At 31.2% G+C, this 11,873-nt stretch overlaps 1 protein-coding gene across 4 annotated transcripts in view; it reads left to right on the top strand.

The window, feature by feature from the left end:
* LOC129755577 (glutamate-gated chloride channel) overlaps nucleotides 1-11,567 on the top strand; it is a 339,466-nt gene extending 327,899 nt beyond the window's left edge. For 2 of the 4 annotated variants that reach the window (XM_055752139.1, XM_055752138.1), the window contains exons 12-13: nucleotides 511-543; nucleotides 9,937-11,567. In XM_055752139.1, coding sequence (XP_055608114.1) covers nucleotides 511-543; nucleotides 9,937-10,057 — 154 coding nt within the window. In that variant the 3' untranslated portion in view covers nucleotides 10,058-11,567. The remainder of the gene's footprint in view (nucleotides 1-510; nucleotides 544-9,936) is intronic. The other 2 variants (XM_055752141.1, XM_055752140.1) reach the window with 1 other exon arrangement.
* The last annotated feature ends 306 nt before the right edge of the window (nucleotides 11,568-11,873 follow it).

Below are 11,873 nucleotides of genomic sequence, written 5' to 3' on the forward strand. Positions count from 1 at the left end.
CCTCAAACGCATGACTCGTATAATTGCGGTAACCTGTCAACCTTTCAACCAAATCCATTTAAAACCAAGGTTGCCATAAGAAAAACGATGTTTTATATTCGTTTTCTTCTCTCTAATTTCCAACTAGATGTGAACAAAAATAGGCTCAACACACTTATCTATATCTACACTTTTTTTCGTTACAAAAATATTAATCAGTGTCAAATCTATTAATTAAGTTTTTTCCGTATCGAACTCCAGAGTGTTGTCCCGATTGAGACGCACCACAGACAATGACATCAACTTCAGGTTTAACATACGTACACTTGAACAGTTTTTCATAATTTTCACACACTCTTATTTACGATCTTCCTACAAACACATACACAAAAATGGCAACACTACTTTTGTCTCAACTTGGGTTCATTTATAATCACAGCTTTATTTCTAGCAAACCTATTTCCTCTTGAACCTACATACATTAAATTGATTTTTGCTTACTCTGTGCCGCCCAATCCTACCACAAAATAGCCCATTGAAGAAGATTCCATGCTTCGGACGAGGGTAATTATTCAGACCTTTACCCTACATTATGCCCGTTTGTACATCTCGTTGTCGAGCGATTTCCCATTACATTTTGAATTGAACCAAAAATAAAAAAAAAAACTAAGCAAGCCTAGAGTAGTTTTTCGAATTCTAGTTGCGCGGCTATTTAGAGCTCGCTAAGCAACGTTTCCTACGTTTAAGCAAAAAAAAAAGTTCTTTCCAAATAAAATTTGCCTATCCACCTATCAGCATAACAAGCTTCTAGAGTTGTTCGAAGTTATTATTTTCGATCATCTATAAGAGTCAAAACTATATCCAATACCATCCCAATTGGCACACACAAAACACCCTCATAGACAACTTCCTACTAATTAGAGTGACAAACGTAGGCAATTAGCCACTTTCTACTAACATTTAGCTCTTCCTCTCTATCTATCTATCGAAAAATCATCTGTACAAAAACAATTCATTTCATCCTTTCTTAAAACCGCTCGTGATAATTAATCGATCGATGAAGCATAGAAAGTGTGATGTTCTATTAGAGAAAACTCTAACCGGAGGCGAGAGAGAAATTAAAAAAAAAAGAAAGTGCAAACGTTCCCGAACTTACCTAAATAGTTGCACAAAAATCAATTTAATAATAATCTCACAACCATTTCCCAGTTTACTTGAAACTAACACATTCATAACACTAGAAACATTTTTGACCCATTTTAAAATTAAGCGAAATTGGCCTACAGTAAAAAGTAGAAACACAATCACCACCTACCAATTCGAAACACAAAATTACAAAATTTATCTTTAAAAAAAATAAAAACACAATGTCGCTTTCTGGCTGAAACACTTTTATTCCCTATTTTTTATCTTATCAAGCACAACTGTTGGTAATGTTTTGGTTTTGGTTTTGTTTCTCTCCCCGATTATCACTGTTCTTATCTGCGATTGAAATTTTCTCCTAAATAAATTTAAAAAAAATCCACATACATTTTTTAAAAATTCTACTAGTTATGTTTACCCGCTAGCTGCTAGGATAAATGATTGCTCCAAACCCGGTTTCGAAAACTGAAATGATGATTCTGGTTACGATTTGTTTTCTTTCGTCAGAGTTTGTTTATATTTGTTACTTTATACGACCTTTAATGCATGCTAGGCTTTTGTTTGATTTTATCGCGAAATTTTGTTTCAGAATTTACATAAACCACTATTCTGCTCTGTAACACTAAATATTATGCTCTCGTGCATTGATTTGGGATACAAGTTAAGCACACTTATTGGAAAACTATGGAGCCACCTTTAAAAACTTATATAAAAAAAGTGTTAGAAAAACTACTATTTCAACTCTGAAAAAACGCATAGCTGGTTTTGGTCTAATTTGGCACTAAATCCAAACATTCAATTTGAAATTTTTATAAAATTCAATAGAAGAAAATGTAACTTTTTCTGACATCACTACTAAGCTTTCAACATTTGCTTTACAAAATAGCTAAGATTCTTTTTGGTTGAAAGTTTCCTGAATGTTTCCTGAAAATTCCTATATTTTTCTGAACAGTGAAAACCAAACCAAAGGAAATCTTTTGCAATTTCTTTGAAATTTCTTTGAAAACGTTCATTTGAGTACCTTAATAGTATTCTACAGCTTTGCCAAAAAAGTTTTAAAAAAATCGATGATTTAATTTTTAAGTTTTTCAAAACTAAACTTTTTAATTTCAAAAACTAGAGGTGATATAAAATTACTCATTGAATAACTGAAAACCAGTTTTTAACTCGTATTACCTTATTAAAACGTGAATTTTGTTGTGTGCCTTGTGTAATCAACTTATCTCAACTATCTTAAATTTTTAGGTGACAATTTTTTCATTTTAATTTAACCTGAAATCAGATAATTAGACAATTTTCGTTCGGTCTTGATATTTTAACGATTCCTTATCTTGCGACCAACTTTGAATTACTGTTCATACGCAATTATGAAAAATATTGTGAAATTATTGTAAAAATGATGGCTTCAGAAAAACTTTGGAATTATTAATCGAATGTTTTGGAAAAATTAACTTAAAAATGTCAACATTTATCAAAGCACGCCAACACTTTTCAAACAAACCACAGATAATTACTTTAGTGTAGGGAAAAAAAAGAATTCGATTGATTTGTCTAAATGAAAAATGACAAGCGATACCGACAAGTTTTCTAAAAAAAATCTGGACAATTTCTTTTGATTACTTATGATAGTTCAATTAAGTAGAGACAAATGTGTACCTATCTGTACAACTGTTGATTTCAATAATTTAGAGATGCTCACTTTGTAACTGCTAACTCTGTTTGAAAAGAAATGTTAATTAGGTTCTGTTTTGAAAAAAAAAACTCTCTGGAGCCACTGTTAAATACATACATACTTACAGACATGAGTCTGTATAACATTTAACAACCTATGGTTGGGCTTGAATCATGATCTACATGTTTAATTTCACAAGTGTTTAAAATTTGTATATTGAGAAATTTTATAAAAATATCAAAATACTCTAAGACTATTGTAAAACAGGAGAATTTTACTTATCTACTTAATTTTGATAAGGTAACGAAAATCATGATCATCAAGAAATGTATCCTGAAAATGTTTTCTACGTTTTAATGCAAGTACATCAAGCTTCAAATAAGTGAAATTATAAACACTTGCTGATCAACTTGAAGTTCATGAAAATTTGACTTTCCAGTTTTGTGTGACTATAGTCTATGTTAAGGTTGACAGAATTTTTTCAGTACGTATCCGGGCTGCACAAATGCGGACAATTTTATATAAAAACCTGGTAAAATACGGGCATTTGATTTAAAAACTGACGACCAAAAATCCGGGTAATATCCGGGCAAATTTTTTCATAACCTAGAAATTACTCAATAAAAATCATGAAAAAAATTGAAATTTTTTTAATCTAAAATAATCGACAAATTTTAGGTCACATTTTAAGCTTACAACCAACCTTCCATAATTATTGTTATAAAACTTGTTCAAACAATTTTTTTTGGAGGCATAAATAAAAATTATGGCATTTTATATGCGGCCAGTTTTTTAACTGTTTTATTGTGGTCATGAAAAATGCTTTGATTCACCCATTTGTTTTAAGGTAGTTCTGAAAACGCTAATAAAGCTTGTACTAAATATACTGTTTAAATTGTCTAGAAAGAGTTCTGAATGCTCTTTAAAAACTCCAATAAAACATAAACTTAGAAGTTTGTTTCAAGCTTTTTTTGCATGTTATACAAAGGCACGAAGTGCTTGATCTTAAACCCGTAATAAATTAGGTGACAGTGCTCGATCAAGATGTCAAAACAGGACCCGCTAAGGCTAAATTGCACATATTTGAGTTGGAGTTCCCATTTTCACACATTTTTGATAAGCCATGTGTGTTGTTTCTAAGTTAGGCAAAAAAGAAACATATAAAAATCTTTGAAATACTTCAAATTACCGAAAGTGGTATGAATATCTCTACAATATGAGTATTGAGTGAAAGGGAACTAGTAGAAGAAAAAACTGGAGAATTGCTTGACGCCTTCATTAATCCAACATGGTGGCTTCCGCTTTTCTTTTCAAAGCTTTAAATTCCTGAAAATCTCATGAAACATCATCAATACGGGTACTGAGTGGAAGGGCTATACAAGAGGAAGTCGAATTTGGTATTATCGAGTAGAAGTCGATTTTCGCTTTCTGATGCCATCTTGAAATCCAATATGGCGGCTTTCGCTTTACTTGAAAATGCTGTAAATCACTGAAAAACGCATGAAATTTTAGTGAGATTTTCGACCATTTACATCATTTTAAAGATCAGCTAAAGTCACCATTTTAGGTGGCGCAGATAGCAAAATTTGATTTCTATTCGTTTAGCACTTTTACCCAATAGCCATATTGTGGGGGTTTCATACGATTTTTAATCGTTTACGGCCATTTAATGTTCAGCAAGGTCGCCATTTTGGATTTCAAAGATGGCGTTAGATAGCAAAATTCGAATTCTCTAGTTTAGCCCTTTCATCAACTACCAATATTGTAGGGGTTTCAAAGGGTTTATAGTTTTTTATAGCATTTTAAACTTAGCCATAAGAGCTTAAGAGTTCGGGTGATGTATAGGATGGAGATTATTTTTTATGAAGATTAATGCTATAGCTCTAACGAAGATGTGCTTAGCATAAAAAAGCTAAAATTGATACTTGGTTTGCGATAGTATTTGAATGTTTTAAGAAAGCGCAAATTCGCTTAGAGCTATCAAAAACTCATCTCAGAGGTGAATTTCGAAGGAAAAAAAAGAAAACAGATATATTGGATAAATCTAGAACAGGGAAGAGCTAAGCTTTTATTGAAATTTCTTTTTTTTCTGACTTTTTCCTTGATATATTTTAATAAAACACTAGTCGATACTAAACAAAAAAGAATTACATCTCAGTAACTTGCCTCACAGTCATTCAGACGGTTAACTTTTTTCTGTCATTTCTTGTGTTTTTTTTAAAGGCAAAAGTGCAATGTGATTGATAGGCAAAACGCGATATTTTAGTTTTTTTTTATTCAGATGGCATTTTTTCCCTGTTATTAAACTATCACTTCAAAATTAAAAAAAAAAATAAAGTGGACCTCTAGAACAAACAAAAAATGGGAAGAATACAGATTATCACAGACTTTATAAGTCCGTTGCTCAAATTCTGGCAAAAAAATAATACATTAACAAGAGTACACTTTTTGTTCTTGAATATTAAGAGCTCTTATTGACATGGTCGACGTAGGATTCTTATCAACATGACTCATAATCAAAAGCAAAATGTGGTTTGACTGAAGAAGTTTGGAACGACTACTTTCAGAAATTTCACAGTGACATCTTTCAAAAAAGCAATCAACATTATCTTAGTTAGATTAGCTTTGAAAATCCGATCCCAGTGGTATCTGAATTTGTTAAAAAAAATTATGAAATCTGATAAATTCATCTAGAATCAATAATGTCAACTGTAATTTTTGGCGAAATTTGTTTAAAAATTTCTAAAGTTTGAATTTTTCTAAAAAAAAACCTTATTAAAAATGTCAATTCAATTATCTTACATGGAGTTTCGAATGAAAAAACAGTTTTACACCATTTGTTAGAAAAAAATCGGCACTTTGTGGAAAAATTTCTAGAAGATACGCCCTGAAATTGAATTTAATTTTTTTTTTCAACAACTTCCGTTTAGGAGACAGTGATTTCTCTTAAAACTAAAAATACATTTTCACGCTTTTTGTCATCGCTGTGGTATAGCTTCTAACTTTTGAAAATAAATTATGAAGAAAAGAACCATCTTTTGGATCAAAAAAAAACTAGTCGCCAATTTTCGCAAATAAGGGCTATCCAGAGAGGGAATATATGGTAATGCTTCTGGTACAATGGAAAATCCTTCAAAAGGCGATAAAGAAACACTAAGGTTACTGATGAAGGTTTTTCAAATTAAAAAAATTGCAAGGAAGTTGACTTTGGATTCAAGAATTCAAGTTTGAGAACTGGAACTTGGACGAAATTCCCTTAACAATTTGTGAATTTACTCAACTTTGATCAATTCCTAAATTTAAACGGAATTTTGAATTTAAAAAAATTGTTTTCCACCGTTTATAGCGAAAAATTTGGTCTTCGGGAAAATTTATACTATAAAAAAAGTAAAATTCCTTTTTTTTCAATAAATTTCGATAAAGATTCAACGTCCAACGCTTAAAAGAGAGTGATTCCAAAATATAAATATCTTTCCAGAGGACTTTGAAGTGAGGAGAAGTAGTATACTCGGAATGATTGTTTTTAGAAAACGGTTCAAATTTGTTACAAACATTAGTTTTCGTTTTTCGATTAAAAAAAAGCGAATAAAAAGATGTCTCTGTATGGAAGAACAAATGTTTGCAAAAAAGTTAAAATCAATTAACAAATTTTCATAGAAACTACCTAAGATTTAGTGATGTACCTTATCAACTCCGGTCAATATTGTCTGCTTTGCATTTGAAAAATAGTGTTAAATTTTCTTTCAAACTACACGAATTTTTTTTATTCTTTCCGTTTTCAGTTTTTATTCGTGAAAAAAATTGTTATCATAAAAGAATAACGTTCGATTTTAATACTATAACTATACTTGAAGCATTATAAATTGTTGGTAAGTGATATTTAGAGAGTAGCCCGTCGAAAGAATTTTAAATTCGAATTGACCCGTGGTGGTTCAAAAGGTTGCTCAACCCTGATTTAGAATGTTCCATATATTTTTTTTTGTTTTTTTTTGTTGTTCAAATTTTCTTGAAAAATTTTCATATTTTTTACCCCTTAATATATGCAGCACCACAATGCTTTTTCGAATATGTGCGTTTGTGGCTCAAAATATGAATTATTTTATTTCAGGCTTTTAAAGTTGAATGCAATCATGAATTTGTCTCAATCAATTTTATTCTTAAAACCAGTTGGGTGATCAAAGTTACCCTGAAACATGAAAACGTGTTTTTTTTTAAAACGGTCAATTGAAGCTAGACAGAATGTTCTAAAATTTTGCCTCTAACGATCAGGTTTCATACCCCTTATCACAGAAAGCATTTTTCAGGTGTTGCAAAAAAGGGACATTTAGAAATGGATTCTTCGAAGTTCAAAATATTTTTTTTCTATTTGCTGTTCAATATATTTCAGTTTCATACAAAAGAAATGCCAAGCATAAGTTTTGTAAAAAAAAATAGTATGAAAAATGTATATCTTAAAAGCAGAAAATTTACTTTTAAGCTTCCAAGAATTTTCCAAATATTTCCAAAACAGTCAAGAAACGGGTTGTCTATGAATTTTATATCTTGTTATTCAATGCGGCAAGTATTTAAAAAAAGTAAATCAAATAAACATTTAATAACATTAACATTAAATGTTTTGAAATTTTTGCAATCCAAACATCATGCTGGTCTTAGAAATTAAAATTTTTTAAACTCATCGAGAAATCGAAAATATATTGTTTTGTTATATTATGAGGTAATTTTTTTATGTGGTAATTCCATGATCAGAGGAAGAGACCTTCCCCATTTTTTTATATTATGCACATTGAAAGTTTTTTCAAAAGAATATGCAACGATTAGAAATAAAAGCAGATAGACCGTTGAAAAGAATAATTTTTCAGCTCTTACGCTATATTTTCAAGCTTTTTGGGGGAAATCCAGATAAGCTGGACAATACGGTGGTCCAAAAATAGAGTTTATTCCGGAATTAAAATCTTGGGGCGAAAATCGTTCCTTGGCTTGTCAGAAAGCCTCATGTCAAATTTCAGCTCATTCGGTTAACTCTAAAGGGATTGCTTGATACCATTTGTTCTAGAAAACTGCAAAATCCATTTTTAAAGGTTTAACATTTATGTACAGGTACCGATTGTTCTAAAAATTTGGCAAAACTAAACGTAATTTCACAAATATTACGATAAGATATCCAATACCTGATATTTATACAATAATTTTCTGGCAAAAAGGGCTTAGAAAGTTGATTTTCTCTTAAATACAGAAAATAGCGCCTTAAAGTATGCAATGACACAAGGGTTGAGACCTAGTTTTGAAATTTTCTCTTTTTTCTTTTTTTCTGGAAATCCTGTTTTGAAATTTTGTTTGATTTTTTCCAAGGACTAGGGCCCCCGGAATGAAGGATCAAGTCACCTTCAAAAAAGGATCAAGTCTCCCTTAAGTTAAAAGTTATTTCAATTTGTTTACTTCCACAAAAATGCTTTAGTTCATTTACGGGTTCATGTATCGTTCCAACTTTTGGAGCATATAAAGTTGAAATTACACGCTGTCAGAAAATGCAAAAGACGACGAGTTGCAAAATTTTTCCTAAAAGCTATGATTAAAAATTAAAAAAGGGGATCAAGTATCCCCATTCTCCCCTACATATTAAACAATCAAATAAGAATGTATGGGAGGACCACGTAAAAATTTGCAGTGGTTCTCCAATCCCTGCTCTATATAACAACTCTCTGGAGCCACCATCAAAGACAAAATCTTGTCTAAAAGTAAGACAAATGCTGGTTTGATTGATTTGGGAAAGTCATGTAAAATTAACAAGTTCAGGTAATTTCTCAATTGATATTCAGACATTGCTTTCTTAATCGCTTTGCAAAAACAATCAGTACACACAATTTGAAATCAGGAATCAACCAAATAATCACGTTATTATTTTTCATACTTGGTAAAGTTAGCAAAAAAAAACAAAAGTACGTTGAAATGTTCTAAATGTATGAATGTTGTTTTCCATGATTTTTTTCTCGAGTTTGGTATTACTCGACTTATGCTGAAATGACCGATTATGTTCTTTTAAAAAAAACTGGGAAAAACTTTTCCGAGGAAAAAGTATAGTTTTTCCAGCAATATTCCACCTATATTCTTCTATTTTTCTGCTTGATTCTCGATAAATCTAAAGATTTAAACTGTGTATGTGATAGATTATCTTCTTGATTTTTTGTGTTCAACAATACAAATGAAGATTCAAATAGTGGTATGACAATCGTATGATTGATGTTGTGCATTCAACAATAAGTAGAGTAAATTCATCAAAACAGGTATATTTGTTTTTACTTTAAATATGATAGATTTAACTATTTCAATCATAAGAATAAACCTGAATTGATTATATTTATAGTTCAATGCCTAGAATCAACCATACATTTGTAAATTAATCAGCAATTTTTACAGTTGAATGAATTATACCATTACAGCTAAAGTTAAATGTGAGAGGTCAACCAGGAATGTATTGTTGAATCTACCATATTTATAGTTGAATGACTTAAATTAATCAGACAGTTGTAGGTGAATCAATTATACAACAATTATAGTTGAATCTATCACTTGTTTAAAGTTGAATCAATCATACCATTACAGTTGATTCCATTATATTTATAGTCAATTGAGTAACGTCAATCTACAGATTGTAGTTGAGTCTATTATATTTATATTTGGAGGCGAAAAAAACATCAACTCACTTTGATGGTTGGTATAACTAGCTGAAAAACTGAAACAACTGTCGTCTTTTTCCTCGTGTTATCTTGCTCATCTTTCTATAAGTACATGAGAATAGGACTTCTACATAATTTGGAATTGCTTGGAAGCCATTGCCATGCCAGATTTCCAAACTTTCATTGGGCGGAATGTATAAAATTATCTAAACTCTTGTGTTAAACGTTTGGTAGAATTCTTTATTTACAACTACTTTCTGCTGCATGCCTTCAGTTCCGTAGAGTTCAAAATTTTCTTTTATAAATTTCCAAATCCTTATATCCAGAATCAACATTTCAGTATAAATTTGATATTTTTTTCTTTTTCGTAGTATACATGCATGCTTGATATTGTTACTACCTTGAAATTAACCGACTTTTCTCATTTCTTTTTCTTCTCGTCCGAAAAACATTTACCACGCATCGCAGACAATGCTCCCGGTCCAAGCGCATCGACGTCATCTCCCGGATAACGTTCCCGCTGGTCTTTGCCCTGTTCAATCTGGTCTACTGGAGCACCTATCTCTTCCGGGAAGAGGAAGAAGACTAGATCATTCACGTCGCGGGGTTTCCTCCGAGCTTCCTCGAATCAGCACCAGCATCTTCTTCAGTCAGCATCGTTATTTTTTCCCACTACATACTACTATCCTACTGGCCTTTCGAGAAACCTGTTGGAATGTCATCCCGAATGTCATCAGCGATCACCCCCTCTTGAAGATTTAGGGGAGGCTGTACCGTTTATTATCGTTATTTTGAACATTATAAGGTTACGAAGGTACTACATTTTAGGAATGTAATGTTAGTAATGCTAGGACAGATTTACGAGAATTATTAAGACATAAGAGATACACAGAAGAAGAAAAAATATGAATTTGGAGAGTAGTTTATACGAAAACGTTTCAAAAATGATAACAAAAAAAAATCTAGTCATATAATATTAGCAACACACAAATATAATTAACGGAAAGCTGAATCCACACAAGAAAAGAACTGCTCAAAACCCTTTAACGCAACAACACTCGAATATCAAAATTTCTGCAACATTTTCCCTTCTCTCAGATTCGAGCCTGCAAAAACTCACTTCTCTCAGCGTGTATCTATATTCTTGACTGTTGAATGTTTTCTCTCTCCAAAGCGAGAGAGAAAGTGATTTTCGTTGCACGATCCTCTTAGCTGTCCGCAACAGAAATGTTGTCCTTTCCCTACTCTCTTTCTCTCACCAAGTGAGAGATCCACTATAGATGTTTTTTATATCAACTGTAAGGTTCAACCTCCAAGCGCTTAACCAGAAAGAAGCGTGAAAATAAGGCATCAAATATCTCACAGAACAACCCCACATCCAGACAGTTAATCAAAAAAACAACAATATGCAAAAACAACCAAACAGAAAACCAAACAAAACAATGGATGTCTACAGCAAAGTATCTTAACTGTAAACAAAAACATAAGTAACCAACTTAGAAAATCATTTTATGTGGTTCCGATTGAATTAAAAACATTCTTCCAAACAGCAAATTTGCATTAAAAAAAATGCGCAGTGTGCCCTTGCCTAAAACAAGAACCTTACGCGGTAGAATACTACTGAATGTTTTAAAAGACATCCTACGTAAGAAACGTAAAAAAACAAACTCGTTGTTATAAAAAAAGTAACCTTAAATTGAAAAACAATCAAAAAAACAAATTGGTGACAAAGATCGTCACCTAACATAAAAGAAACTGAATTTTAAACAGAACAACCAAACGTTAAGAACTAGAAGAAGAAAAACATTGCTGCTACAACTACTACCAACAATGAAACATGAAAAGATTTAACTCGTAACCACTACTACTGATGTGATTCGAAACGTCCGATGAAAAATTCTCCCACACTGAGAAAAATTTGATCCACAAATATGAACAAAAGATGCGAAGATTAAAAAAAACAAAACCTTCTCGATAGAAACCATTCGATTTGACAAAAAATGAAAACACTGTTCATATTTTCTAATCTGCCGAAAAATTTCAAAATTGTAAGAAAAATTAAAATTGTCGAAATTGTCAAAATTGCCAAAATTGTCAAAATTGCCAAAATTGTCAAAATTGTCAAAATTGTCAAAATTGTCAAAATTGTCAAAATTGTCAAAATTGTCAAAATTGTCAAAATTGTCAAAATTGTCGAAATTGTCAAAATTGTCAAAATTGTCAAAATTGTCAAAATTGTCAAAATTGTCAAAATTGTCAAAAATGTCAAAATTGTCAAAATTGTCAAAATTGTCAAAAATGTCAAAATTGTCAAAATTGTCAAAATTGTCAAAATTGTCAAAATTGTCAAAATTGTCAAAATTGTCAAAATTGTCAAAATTGTCAAAATTGTCAAAATTGTCAAA

Source organism: Uranotaenia lowii, chromosome 3 (assembly GCF_029784155.1).
Source record: "Uranotaenia lowii strain MFRU-FL chromosome 3, ASM2978415v1, whole genome shotgun sequence".
Lineage (NCBI taxonomy): Eukaryota > Metazoa > Arthropoda > Insecta > Diptera > Culicidae > Uranotaenia > Uranotaenia lowii.